Source organism: Gymnogyps californianus, chromosome 2, assembly GCF_018139145.2.
Source record: "Gymnogyps californianus isolate 813 chromosome 2, ASM1813914v2, whole genome shotgun sequence".
Lineage (NCBI taxonomy): Eukaryota > Metazoa > Chordata > Aves > Accipitriformes > Cathartidae > Gymnogyps > Gymnogyps californianus.
In genome coordinates, this window is record NC_059472.1 from 31,304,236 (window position 1) to 31,318,482 (window position 14,247).

Here is a 14,247-nt window from a genome sequence, read left to right on the forward strand (position 1 = left end):
AGACTGAAATGAAAGAAAAGAGTATGGGAGAGAACATAACCTTCTGGGGGTTAAGCCTACCTTTTTCTTCTGAAAGACAATATGACTTAATTATTTGCCTTTAAGGCAGAGTGTTCTTGAATGACAAAATATTACAACAACAAATAATTAAATAAAAACAAGACAGTGATCTTTGTGCTAGTAAGGGCATATGAATAATAACACTATGACCTACTGGCAAAGGAGGGGTAGGGGAGGAAGGAAAACACTGGGCACTGGTACTCCCTCTTCATTGGCCATCCTAGAGCATCATGTGGCCAAGGCTCCTTTTTAAAGATAACTCCTAATCTCCTGGAGCTCGTACTATCCTCCTGTCCTGCATTTCTGCTCAATCCTGTGGAAGACTTCTCTCTAGCCTGACAAAATGTGTGACCAGTTTGTGGGCACCTGGAAGCTCCTGTCTAGTGAAAACTTTGAGGACTATATGAAAGAGCTGGGTGAGAATTGTTATTTGGAGTTGTTGTATCTGGGACAGGGAAGGAATGCTGATTTTGAACTTTATTCCTTACTTGCTTTTTCTGGCTATGCTGTTTACCAAGGGGGTTTTAGTCCAACTGTTTTGATTAGATGGTCTTAAACTGGAGAACTTGGCTGTTTGAATTTGTGGTGTCAAATTCCTGTACGTAGAAAAACCTTGATTGGGAGGAATAGTTTCAGGTAAGCCAAGTCTATGCATGCCTACTTAGTAGTGTTATAAATGGAAGTAAAACACGTCACTGCAATATTTTGGGTGGATTAGCTTTTATCCTTGGACATACAAAGTGGTGTAATGCTAGAATGCAGCAAGCTTCTCTGTCTAAAAGCAACACTCCTAAACTTCTTTATATTGCTACTGGAATAGGAGACCGATTAATTGTCATGGCTATTACAGTGAATGAAACTGTAGCTGCCTCCAGTGAATATTAACAAAGAAAATTGCATGGATTCATGCAGATACTTGCAAAAGATTTGAGGGATAACACTATTCTCTAAAGGTGTAGACTTCTTGCTTAGGATTACAATTGGGCTTTAAAAGGTTTCCACATTCTTTTAGTGTGTGGGAAGTATGGGGTGACTTGCACTGATTGGATCAGTACATGCTAAAAAGCTGGGGGTTTATTTGGAGATTAGAGGTAAAATACTCACTGAGACTTAGGTAGCATTCAGACAGCTTTCAGTGAGACTCTTGCACTCTTAATCTTTACCCCAGATTTTACTCAGGACGTAACCATTGCCAGCTATTTCTTAATCATTTCCTTTTATTTAGCCTAGCCACTGATAAATATAAAAAGTGCTTGCTTCTTTTTTTTTCTTGTTTGTTTTTATGGCTTAGGAACTGTCATATGTTTCTGCTTATTTACTTTTAGATACAGTTAGCATACAAGTTAGTGTACAAACCACTGCAGTTATTTCAAATAAGTGTATGTGCAAATATCTGGCATTAAAACCTTCTCTCAGTCTTCAAAATATTGCTTTTACTATTCTGACAATGACAGAGCAGAGAATTTCCTTACATCATCCCACCTGGCTTGGTCTATAACCATACCAAGCTAGTGAGATCTTACAAAGGAACCTCTGCAACATAGAATTAATAAAAAATTCAGAAAGTAATAGGGAAATCAGCACTGAAGTCTTTATTTTTTTCCCCAATGAATAAGAGAAAAACATTAAGTAAAGATAAAAATTTCATAGCGCCCTGTCTTATTTACAGGTGTGGGGTTTGCTACCAGGAAAATGGCTGGTGTAGCCAAGCCCAATGTAACTATCAGCATCAATGGTGACGTGATAACCATCAAAACAGAAAGTACGTTCAAAAATACAGAGATCTCTTTCAAGCTGGGTGAAGAGTTTGATGAGACCACAGCAGATGACAGAAAAACAAAGGTGAGTCCAAACCCGACACTTTCCAAATACATCTCTCAAAAGGGATGTGGGAGCAGGAGGACAGAGTTGTTATTTTGACAGCCAGTGTAGAAATGCTGCCTTCAAAGGTAAGAGTGCTATGGATACTTTGTGCTTCAGTGCTGTGTGGACACAGAGACAGTCTTCTCTTCAGCCCAGAGCACCCTGATGAAACAGCTACGCTTTGCTTTTTTTTCTTTGGCAGAATGTCATAACCCTAGACAACGGCACACTGAACCAGGTGCAGAAGTGGGATGGAAAAGAGACTGTCATAAAGAGAAAAGTGGTAGATGGGAGCCTGGTGGTGGTGAGTTCATTTTTGTTCCTTAATCATTGAATTCATTGTGCAGAATTCATGTTTGGCAGGTATATTACATTGGATTCAAACACGGAGAGTGAAAGCATCTGAAAGGGCTGTGTGCACTTGGCGAGAAGTCTCTCTGAATGAGTCAGGAGTATATATTAAGATTGAAATGCTGTTAAACTTATGGAATGGTATGGAGGTGCCTGTTCTCCATTCATAGCAAGACATGGTTAGGAAAGAGCAGGGAGAAAAAGCCAACATCCCCATGAGGGAAATTTTTATATATCAGAATCTTTAAGTCCTGGACAGTATAGAGGAAGCATTAGCAATGTTAAGTGCATCCACTCTGTGCTGATGCAAAATACTCCTGTTCATCTCCAGTAGAGACTCAACAGCCATCTGTGGGAACCATACTATGGATCACCAACAACTGTGTCAATAATAAGTTATAGCAAAAAAAAAAAACCTGTATCCGAGCTCTGCTGGTTGGTGTTATCTGGTCAGAGAGTATTGTGCTTGACTTGGTGCCAGTGAGGCACACTGCAGTTTGGGGCTTCCCAGCACTGCTCTCCAGTTTTAGGAAAGACATTTTGAAGGATCTAGGAGGGGACTAAAACTGTGTTCATAAAAGGCAGCTGAGATTCCTACCTGCCACAAAATGATACACATACACAAAATTCCTGAAGAGTTCTGCCTTCCCCTAGAGAAAAATAATGTGTCCATAAATTTAATATTTAAATTTCTTTGGATAGAGACCAGAGGAGAACAAATAGAAATAGTTTTTAATAACAACTTCATTAAGAAAGACTGAAGAAAAGAGAGTTTGATCTAACAGAAAAATGGATGAGGACAGAGCCTAACATGCAGAGGCTGACACCAGCAGCTGCAAGTCTGAAAGCTGTGTAGGACTCTGTGTGGGTGGGGGGTGGGTGTATGTGTTGTGCACACATGTGTGAAGAAGACAAGCCACAGCTGCAAAAGGTGAAAGGAAAAAAGACTAATGCCCAGCTCCAGAGTTCAATCACCCTCCACAGAAGTCCTAGGAGCCTTCTGTAGAGGTTTTTAAGAGGAGATTAGAAATCTCCTGGGGGTCGCTGGAGCAGTCCTTTGATGTTCTTTCAGTCCTGTGCTTGTATTTCAGACTTCTGTTTCTGAAGCTCTCAAATTTGAGTTTCACTGTTTTGGCAATTGGTTTTAGAGGAGGAGAAATGCAAATTTTTTCTTACACTGGCTGCCAATGAATAAGTAATTCTCTACCTTCTGACTAACAAACATTTAGTGAGAGTTAAAAGCTGATTAAATTTGCCTTCCTTTCCAGGAATGTGCCATGAATAACGTTACCTGCAAAAGAGTTTATGAAAAAGCATGAAGAAGCCATCTTCACACAGCTTAAAGCTGGAGAAAAACAACTTAACTGAAGGAAAAAAAACTGCACAAATCCATTTTAAAGGGAACTGTACTTTTTACAGACATATCCCAGAACAGTTACACGCAGCTAGTCTAATTTGTTGTGGCTATTCAATAAAACGTTCAGCTTTCTACAACCTGTGCTTGTGCTGGAGTTTGTCAGAAAGGGGTTTGGGGGGGATGCAACATGGGAAGGGGTGCTGTACGGGAAAGCATCGCATGAGAGCTAGTACCGCACTCGGTAACTGTGACCCATCTCACTGTGGAATGAGGATCAGAGACGATCCGGTGAGTGGCTCTTGTCATGAGACAGTGATAGATGTAGACCCGGACACAAAAACTTCCTCTGGTGAGTGCTGCGTGTGGCTACTCGCTGCAAGGAGTCTGTGCACAGCAAGGGGAATAATGGGGTTGCTTTTCTTGGCTTTGAGCGAAGGGCGTTGTTCCTGGGGCAGGGAGGAGGGCGATTACTGTGGATGCCCAGCGTTGGCTTCCAGTGTGAGCAGGGAACCAGGCACCTCCTCCTTGCACAAATGCTGACAATTTTAAACCCAGGGATCATCTGAAGTGGCTTGATCTTGTCCTCTTCTACCTGAAGTGTGAAGTTATAGCTGCTGTAGCTCTCAGCTGTGATTATTTTGTTAATGTCCCTTTCCTTAACATCTCTTTTTGTCCTAGATTAGACAAAAATGTCCTAGAATTAAGAATTATAGCTTAAAAAGTACTCTCAGGCTTACTACAAGCCTGTAAAAAAGTTTGCTAGTGGTACAACCTTCTCTATTTCCTATATGCATTTTCTACTAGCTCATTAGGTTAGATCAGTCTTGGGAACACAAGCCTCTCTAGATGCAAAGCCCTTTGGACACCATGTTTTTCAACTCTTCTTATTCTCGAACTACCTTCTACTGCCCTTAGGCCTGGCCTCCTATTTCAAAACTTTGCGTCCACAGAAGCCCTGATTTCTACAACTGGGAGGGCTCAAACTGAGGACAAAAAAAAAAGAGAAGTCCAGGGAAAACCTGGACAAGAAGAGTCTGAAAATGCGTGCAGTAACCACAAAATGGGGAAATGAGTATATCTCAAGCTTTGCAATTAAGATCTGTGAACCAAATTCCACATATTCCTGACATTCCTGAGGTCAGCTGTCAGAGGCGATGGTGCTGAGTCCCTACTGCCAGCAGCAGGGACCTCATACACTTGAACTTTCCTCTGCATGACTCAGACTGTTCCCAAGTTTCTGCACTATTAATACAACTGGAGAGGGGAAAAGAAAAAAGAGGACTTCCACGCCCTGGATGAGCTAAGAAGTCATTTAAGAGCAGTTCCAAAAGTCTATCAGTAAATTCTGCATAAAATGTTAAAAAAGCCATGAAAAAACAGCTCCCCTGTTTTTACCTTGGCTTCATTCGTTGTGAAATCTCATCAGCTTAAAGAACAGCAGTTGCATAGGGGGAGGAAGTATGCTTCAGATCACCCCATATATACAATATTAAATCTATTTAGCACTTAACAAGAACCAAAATTATTTACAAAAGCCACAATAAATCTACAGTTTAGTGGCAGAAAACCTGCATGGGAGAGATGATCATAAGAAGCAGCAACATTGACTGAAATAAACTATATACAGGCATTAAAGATCAGCCCATAGTTAAATATATCCCATTGTCCACAGATATGGAAATACTATATCTCAGAGGTCAAATTTCCAATATTTCAATATTCATATAGCAGCCTTTATTTTCCAGAAATCTTACATTCTTAATAAAGCCTGCAGTTACAATTCACAGCCTGATTTTTCAGAGGCAGGTAATCTCTTCTGAAATTGTCACCATTTATTTTAGTACCTGGTGAATGAATTCAGACTTTGTGAATGAATCAAGCCACTTAAAACTTCAACTTTTGGAAATTTCAATAAATTGACATTCTGACTATAAAATTCAACAGGTCCAGCACCATAATGAAGTATTAATGATGCTTTTCTCAGAATATGAACATGTCTGAAATTTATTCTCTGAAGAAGGCCAAAATTTATTCTTTAAAAAAGGCAGCAGCCTAGTGACTTCTTGAATAAATGGAGATAATTCCTCTCTGGCAAACAAAGGGGTGTGCTTTCAGACCTGGATGGAGGTGTCAGCACACATTTCTAGGGGGTAAAGGCAGATCAGTGTCTTGTCCTTGCCTGCAGAGCAGCATAAGTCCCCCTCTCTTTTCTGTAGCGCTGAACTATTCTCCAAAAATCAGAAACCATCCCGTAGCATTACTCTCTGAAAAAGGAGGATCTCACTAAACCCCTACAAATCCTGTGGGCGACACACTTATCACAGCAGGCACCCTTGAATGCTGAGAGCAGGAGATCTTTGCCCGTTAGCATATTCGCTCACTACTCCTTTACAGGTTTCTTGGATGACAAGAGGGAAAGGGGACTCACACCCACAGATTTTTAGCAGCTCAGGAGAAAGATGAAGCAATGCTTATTCTGAGCTTTGACCTTTCTGTTATTTTTCTGTTTTTCTTTTAACCCTTTGTTTCCACTGGAAGGAACTTGGACTACTTTTGCATCCTGGCCAGTCAATCCCGGTGTGCGCCCAGCTCTGCAGTGTGCCCCGAGCTGTCACCCATTCCCTCGGCCGCAGCAGTCATGGTCTGGTCTCGTGGGATGCCCCAGCTAAGAAGACAAAAGGCTATTTGCACCCTCCAATGTAGTTATTGGGAAGAGGCAGGCTGCTGGCCTCGTGTTCAGAGTGGATCCCTTGGCTCTGTAGAGTCAGTGTTAAAACATGCTTGGTGTCCTCACAGCAAGGCAGGCATTTGGCTGCTGTTCTTCACTTTTATTTCTGTTTTCTTCATTACTCTCCTAGGAATTTAATTTAGACTTTTTTTGGCACTGAATTTGCCCAGATCATATTTCCTTTAAAGAAATTGACATAAATTTACTTCCCATATTTCTTTCAATAGTCTCTTTACATTTTTAGCTCACTATTTTTATCAATTTTTACCTTTCTCTCTAGTGCTGCTTCACAATCTCCAAGTGTTTTGATTTCAAATCCTGTTTTACTCCAACCATAAGCAAAAAAAGGGAATCATAGCTCTCTCTTATCACATGTACTCACAATTCTTGACACTTTTTTTCCTTTAAACATGAAGAAGAGATTGGTTTCCATAGATATTATTTCTATTGAGATGTAATTCCCTGTTCTTCTTTCTAGACTGTAAGTCCTTTAAATGAAAGTGCTGATTTTTCTTAGTGACAAAGAGATAGATGGTAGCAATGTCAACATTGTTTGAGACTGCTTAAGACTGGGGTTTTGTCTGTATAAATAATTCTCTGTCACTTTTGTGCTTAAGGTTACTGGTACTGCAGTATAGCTGTTCTATTCTGACTAATTTGCTCTTCTTGAATTTCTTTGGGCCTGATTTTACAACGTCCCAATCATCTTTTATTTCCCAAAGGCACCAGCCTTGTCTTGTTAAAGTGTCTTTATGTGGATAAGACAATTAAATGAAAGAACAAAGAATGCCTGAGGAGCAACGGTAGAATATTTTCATATTATTACTTGAGAAATAATGGATAGTTTCATTTAGGACGAGCTTTCTCATCTCCAGAGATTGGATAAAAGACCTAGCTATTCTTTACACAAAATGTGATATAATGCATCGCTGCTTTAGAAGAGCTTTGTGTGGACAACATCTTCAAAGACTGACATTTATTTACATATTACAGATACAGCATCTGCTTCCTACCGTGGGGGAGAAATTGTTTTCATTTTCAATCACTCCAGACTTTCCCTCCCTACACTGCACTGTAATTCGACCTGAGCAGTAATGGGAAGTTCTGCTCAACTTACCCTTGTTGATGTTATAACTGATGGCTGATGGGATAAAAACATTTCACATATACAACCAAAACTTGTCACTTAAGACCTTGTTATTTCCCCACAACCACAGTGTAATCCAAAGACTACAATATTTTCACTGCCCAGGCTGTATTGTTTTCCTGTTTAAACATATTCCCCTTCTTGCATATGACAGCTTTCAAGACGAGACCCAAACCTCACCCTCCTTGGCCCAGCATCAGCTCCATCTCACTCTTTCTACCCTAAACACAAGAAATTTGGTCCCACAACCTATAATCCCAGTGTCCCTCCATCCTTACAATGTATATCTGAAAAGTCCCTATAAGTGGTCATAACCCAGAAAGTGTAATCATGCAAAAAAACCAAACAGGCAACTACTGTTCACACAAGTAAGAAAGAAGCCATCTAATCCTTTCATGCAGCAAGTAATAGTTTTCTCCAGGAAGATGGTTTAGGAAGGGGAAGGACAGAATTACAGTTGATGTGGTCTTACACTAAATAGTTTCAGATAGTTTGAGGTGTCTTGAATTACAATGCTTTAAATTCCTGCTTGTCAAATACACATACAGTTTATGGATTTGTTCTTTGTGTCTGCTTTTCACTAATCACAAGACAATAGTTCTAAATGTGCATTTTTTAAAAAAGTTTTTGAATGTTCAAATTCAAACTTTTCAAACTTTCAAACTCAGCTTTGCAGATGAGGCCCTGGGGGTCCTAGTGGACACCAAGCCGAATATGAGCCAGCAATGTGCCCTTGCGGCAAAGGAGGCGAGTGATGTCCTGGGCTGCATTAGGAGGAGCGCTGCAGGTTGAGGGAGATAATCCTTGCCCTCTACTCAGCACTGGTGAGACCACATCTGGAATGCTGGGTCCAGTTCTGGGCTCCCCAGTACAAGGGAGACATGGACCCAGGGAGGTTGTGGAGTCTCTTCATGGGAGCAGGGAAACTTGAAGAAATCTGACAATAGTAGGACACATTTGAATGCAACGCCTTATATGACTGCGCTGGCTTGAATCTGCCCTTAACTCTATGACAGACGAACTATCCAGGTGCAGCAAGGCAAAAAGAGAGCAGTGTATGCCCTCCTCCCAACCCAGTGAAACTGCTCACCTCTCACCAAGTGACTTTGAACTGAGAATAAGCCCTTTAATGAGTCAGTCTCTGTTCATGCCATCCACCTGCCAAGCACAAGAGCTGACCTCCACTGATGCACTGATCTTCTGAACATGCCCTGTTGTGGAAGAAGGGAGGCAGCAAAGCGTGGCTGCTTCTTCTCTTTGTGGTGCTGCCTGGGGTATGTGCAGGGAAGAACCCACAGCTTGGGATCATTGCTCTGATGCAAAGGGAAAAAAACAGAACAGTGTAATTCGGTTCTGCCATTAAATGATAAAACACACAGAACCTTTCCAGGAAGGATCATGAAAGTAAAAGAAAACCCAAACAAACCACTATGTACAGCAGCTTCTTGACAGCCTCTCCCCAAAATCCACATGGCTTTGATTTACCTGACTAGCACACAGGTGACAATAGTGGTAATGCTCTCTACAGCTTCCTGAGGAGGGGAAATGGAGAGGGAGGTGCTGATCTCTTCTCCCTCGTACCCAGTGACAGGACATGTGGGAACGGTTCAAAGCTGCACCAGGGGAGGTTTAGACTGGATATTAGGAAGCATTTCTTTACTGGGAGGGTGGTCAAACACTGGAACAGGCTTCCTAGAGAGATGGTTGATGCCCCAAGCCTGTCAGTGTTTAAGAGGCAATTGGACAATGCCCTTAACAACATGCTTTAACTTTTGGGCAGCCCTGAATTGGTCAGGCAGTAGGACTAGATGGTCATTGTAGTTCCCTTCCAACTGAAATATTCTATTCTATTCTATTCTATTCTATTCTATTCTATTCTATTCTATATGGTGATAGCAGGAGAATGGCGTTGGGAGGACAGTCAGAGCGGGTTTCATATGGATGCAGTGCTCTTGTGCTTGGTGGCTCTGTGTTGCTGAGACCCCACTGCGGCGTCCCCGACTGCTCTGCGGATGCAGTGGTAACCTCACGTCCCCGTCCCCATGCACCTCTCAGTGTCCTGATCTCTTCAGTGGAGGAAGCCGAGGCAGGCGTCACCCAGAGCCTTGGTACTGACACGGCTGCCTTGGACAAGGTGCACATTGTCTTGCCCTGGCACTGCCTCTCCTATTGGGCTGTCCTGACCGCTACAGGGACTGGGCATCTTTAAAAGGAGGCCAGTGAGGTCTGAGTCGGGCACACAATCTCTCTGACTCCCACCAAGAGCTGCTGTGGCGGCTGCCTCTCTCTGCAGGACCACTGCCTCGCAAAGCCTACACGATGTGTAACCGATTTGTGGGAACCTGGAAACTCGTCTCCAGTGAAAATTTCGATGACTATATGAAAGAATTGGGTGAGAAATGTTCTTTCTTTTTTTTTTTTTTTTAATAAGTTTTCTTTGGGAATGTCTCTATCTTATGCTTTGCTCATGGATGGTGCCTTATTCCTGGCCTCAAAAGCACTTTAATTACTTTTCTAGCATAATTTAATTTCTTTCCTTTAGCATCTAAAATGGAAAAACAGAAAGGTAGGTGCTGAATTACTGTAATAAATTTACTTCTGTCTAACTGAACTGACCTGATCTAATTTGTTTTTCTGTAATGAGAAGAATCTATGGAGATGCAGCATTTTTTTATGTTTCTCTTGCTTGCACCATTGAACTCGTGACTTGTGATAATTTACAATATATAATGGAGCTGATGTCTCATGACACTTTGGTTTCAGAGGTCTAAATCCTATGAATGAATCTATCTGTTACTGAAGAATGCCAGGAATGTAATAAATTAGGCATTGTTTTTCATTTTAATGCTGGCTTCATTCCTGTATAGCAAGTGCACGGTCAGCTACAGCATTGCTTTTGCTATATAAATGATTCACTGAGACACTGATTCCCGTTATTTGAATTGTTAAACTGAATAACAAAAGAATTGCAGTTAATTAATTAACCAGAGTAAATGTGGGATGAAAGTCCAGCTACAGATATTTTTCTGAAGATCTGAACAGAATTGTTTAGTATAGAATAATTACTGCAAATAGTGTTATACTTTACAGATAACTTTATACCCTTTTATACGAATCTTTTCATCTGAGCATAGCATAGCATTAACAAAGGCAGTAACTACAGCTATGCCTTTTCTGCTTTTATAAAACAGCGATACATCATCAGTGGCCTTCATTCCAACTTGCCCCAGACCTCACAACTTGTAGACAATGAACTGGACTGAAAAGCGCTAGGCAATATAAAAGGCTTTTGACATGGGATTTTCCCTGACGCTCTCTGCAGCTCTTCGCTCTTATGCTTCAACCTTTTTTTATATTTCATACTTGTACTTTTCACTGAGGTTTAGATGTAAGGATCCTTAAGGGATGTTGTAGCAACCTAGGAATTGCCCAATCTCCAGTATGTTTTAATGAACAAGCATCAGTGTATTGACAGTTCAGTATTCAGTTTCTTCCATGCAGCTGGTTAACAAAAGTGCAGATTCTCAGATTTGTCAAGAATTTTTTAAAAAAAGGATTTTTGCAAGCTTTTATGAGAAATAGACCTTTCCTCTGAATTTTTCTACCCATTCTATCTCTACACAAATTCATGCAGATTTGTAACTGTCTATGTTTCTTCTTAGATAATGTACACAAGTATATACTCATGTGTATCTTTATTTCTTGCTGAAGGTGCACTCTATCAACTGGGCCTGCATCAGCCTCTGAACACCGTGCTTCTACATTCAAAGAATTAGTGTCTCATCTGGATCAGGCATTAGAGTATTCAAGAAGAAACTGTTCCTTATTCTTCCACTGAAGATTTATGAAAGAATACTGAGTTTTTTGCTTGGTAGAATGTAATGATAGTTTTGCTTCTGATTTCTAGGAGTGGGCTTAGCTACCCGGAAACTAGGTGGCCTGGCAAAGCCTGATGTGATCATCAGTATGAAAGGGGACATAGTAACCATCAGAACTGAAAGCACCTTCAAAAATACAATGATCTCTTTCAAACTAGGCCAGCAATTTGATGAAACAACAGCAGATGACCGGAAAGTCAAGGTAAGGGGGCTGATGATCTCTGAGTGGTCTTGATGTCCTAGAAGAGCACCAGGAGGAGTTTTTCCTACCCTCTTAGCGCACTATGAGTTTTCCAAACTATTCAGAGAAAGCACTGAAAGAAGAAATAGTATGGTGTTGAAACTAATGTTACTAAGCATGTCGCTAGCCAAGAATGCGGATCTTGCTGAACGTAAAGTGAATTGCTACTCTAATCTGCAAAACTCAGACTGCAGTTTGAAACTCTTCTCTTGGCCTTTGCAGAGTGTCGTAACCTTGGAGAAAGGATCATTGGTGCAAGTGCAGAAGTGGAATGGCAAAGAGACCACGATAAAGAGAAGACTTGTTGATGGGAAAATGGTGGTGGTAAGTTCACACTCCTTGTATGCTGATAAAGGTCAGAAGGATGCAGCCTTCAGTTTGCTTCTGTCTAAATAGACTGTCAATTTTGGCTTTCTCTCCGGCTTATGAGATAAATTAAGACGGAGAAAAAGGGAACCAAGCTTAAGAAACAAGCTGGAAGGAAATAAATACTGTTCCATACAGCAAATTGTCTTTAAAGTGACTATATCAGCAGAGCTGCCATAAATTGACAGCATACTTACTGCTCTCAAGATTATTATACTTAAAAGGAATCAGGTTTTCAAATAGCAGAAACCTGTAAAATGCAAATTAAAGTTTGCAAGTTGGGTACTGCCGTCCCTGGAATGGCTCTTTCCTTTTTCCTATCTTTGGAATAAATCCTGTCCACCTTAGAAAACTGATTTTACACCTTTTCACACATCTATTTCCACTAAAGCCCATCAATTCACACACTTCTTTTTGTTTGCTTTTTCCGCGTGAGCAATTCAAGTGCACTAAGCACATGCTTGAGGTTTATCGTGTGAAAGCCAGCACCTCTGTGCCCACACCTGCCTGCATGGTGACCTGCAGCGGGGACTGGCGGGGACTGGCAAGTCCTGACGGCTCCTCTGAAATGTCCACTGCGGTGAGGGAACCGCATCTTTCCCGGGGCCTGGGGAATGCTGGCTTTCCCTCACCCCCCATTCAACCTGCCTTTCTCTAGCAGCCATGTGAAACCTTTGGGTTGGCCAAACCAGGGTGATAACACATTTTAGGGACCTTAGTTGTAAAGGTCACTACTGAAATTAACATTTCACTTTTGAATGGAAGAAAGTACTTTGTTCATTAAGCTTTTTAAAGAGTGGAGCCAACCTAATTTTGGTGACCTGTTTGAAATCAGCAGCATTGTGCCTTTATGTGCTAGCTTATTCTGACTGCATTTTGTTTTAAACTCTTGTACATTTGGAATGGTGATTTGCTTTTGCATCTCCTCATGGCTGCATTTCTGTGTAAATGTTTTCTAATTGTAAAACCATCTTTGAAAAGCAGAAAGGTAGGGTCCCTTTTCCATCGGCATCCTGCTGTCTGCCCCTTGACTCAAAGAGGTTTGTGGAGGAGGCCTCATCTTTTGCAGACCAATGAGGTCTTTTTTAATGTCCCATCACCTCTGTCACACGCGTCCTGTGGCTGTGAATCGCCAGGAGCCACTGAAGGCCACTGGGGCAAGAGGGTCAGGAGAAATATTTTGTGACTCATAAGTGCAAAGTTTTTTAGGCCAGAAGCCTGACCTCTGAACTACCCAGGCTACTTCTGCTTCCATAAAAAACGCTTTGTAAAACTGAGTGTTCGTGGGCCATGGTATAATAAACCAGGTGGAGCTGATATATCTGTCAAGCGAACAATAATACCAAGGAAGGTAAATTTGTTTCTGGAAGCTGAGCCTAATTTTGCAGTCGATTTGTCATTATATGCCACTTAATTAAGTCTGAAGGTGTTAAAATAGAAACCACTCCATTTGCAATATAAAAAATAGCTTTGCTGTTTGCTCTAAAAATGACGTAAATATGTAAAAATGTAAAACATGACATCTGGACTTTCACTGACTTCAGAGGTTACTGCAGCACACACCTGCTGTCAGCAAAAGGTTTATACTAATCTTTTCCTTTGTGCCTTAGGAATGTGCCATGAAAGGAGTTGTCTGCACTAGAGTCTATGAAAGAGTGTGAAGAAATTCCCTCTCTGCACTGGACTGGGACTGGCTCGTAAAACTCGACTTAGTTCAGTGACCAAAGCCTCATGCATTGTGCTTCTTTATTTTCTTTTTTCCTTTTATTGGGAAAATGACTACACTACAATTTCATATTTCAGAGCCATAGTGTAACTAATCCAAAGTATCGTGGTGGTCCAATAAAAGCTTCTCAACACATAAAATAGAGTGTTTGTCTCCACATGAACGATTTAATTTTTCTTTCTTAGAAGGCATCATCTTTTCTGTTGTTCCTGTCTGTATAAGTGATTAGATTATTTCTGAGTAAAATGGTGAAACACAACTGATCTGCCTCTGAGAGAGGGTTAACACTGCTTCCTTGATATGTGTAAAAACTATCATCTCATGGATTCAATATTCCTTTCCTGTAAAAGATTTTATTGCTGAATAGTTCCTATAGGGAAAATCATCTTTACCACCAGAATTTTTGACTTTCAGTATGATTTATTGTTTCAGCCTTATGATTTTACCACATCATTGTTTCATTCTCATCCCAAAATGTTTATACCTGTTTCAGTACCACTTTTATATCCTGACATTTATTTGAAGAAAAC

General features: G+C 40.9%; 1 protein-coding gene across 4 annotated transcripts; it reads left to right on the forward strand.

The window, feature by feature from the left end:
* Window positions 1-386: 386 nt before the first annotated feature.
* LOC127012558 (fatty acid-binding protein, adipocyte) lies at window positions 387-13,652 on the forward strand. 4 transcript variants are annotated; one of them, XM_050890731.1, is made up of 4 exons: window positions 387-476; window positions 1,730-1,902; window positions 11,848-11,949; window positions 13,602-13,652. In XM_050890731.1, the coding sequence occupies exons 1-4, from the start codon at window positions 404-406 to the stop codon at window positions 13,650-13,652; spliced, it is 399 nt and encodes a 132-aa protein (XP_050746688.1). In that variant the 5' UTR covers window positions 387-403. The 4 variants fall into 4 exon arrangements, with proteins under 4 accessions (XP_050746688.1, XP_050746687.1, XP_050746689.1 ...); XM_050890730.1 differs by lacking the exons at window positions 11,848-11,949; window positions 13,602-13,652 and adding exons at window positions 2,126-2,227; window positions 3,543-3,768; XM_050890732.1 differs by lacking the exons at window positions 387-476; window positions 1,730-1,902 and adding exons at window positions 9,826-9,898; window positions 11,414-11,586.
* Window positions 13,653-14,247: the final 595 nt, after the last annotated feature.

Bases quoted from the DNA above. Each gene is read 5' to 3' on its own strand.
- LOC127012558 (XM_050890731.1), top strand. From the start codon at position 404: ATGTGTGACCAGTTTGTGGGCACCTGGAAGCTCCTGTCTAGTGAAAAC. The intron at 477-1,729 runs GTGAGAATTGTT...TCTTATTTACAG, and splicing joins GGACTATATGAAAGAGCTGG to GTGTGGGGTTTGCTACCAGG. The intron at 11,950-13,601 runs GTAAGTTCACAC...TTTGTGCCTTAG, and splicing joins TTGATGGGAAAATGGTGGTG to GAATGTGCCATGAAAGGAGT.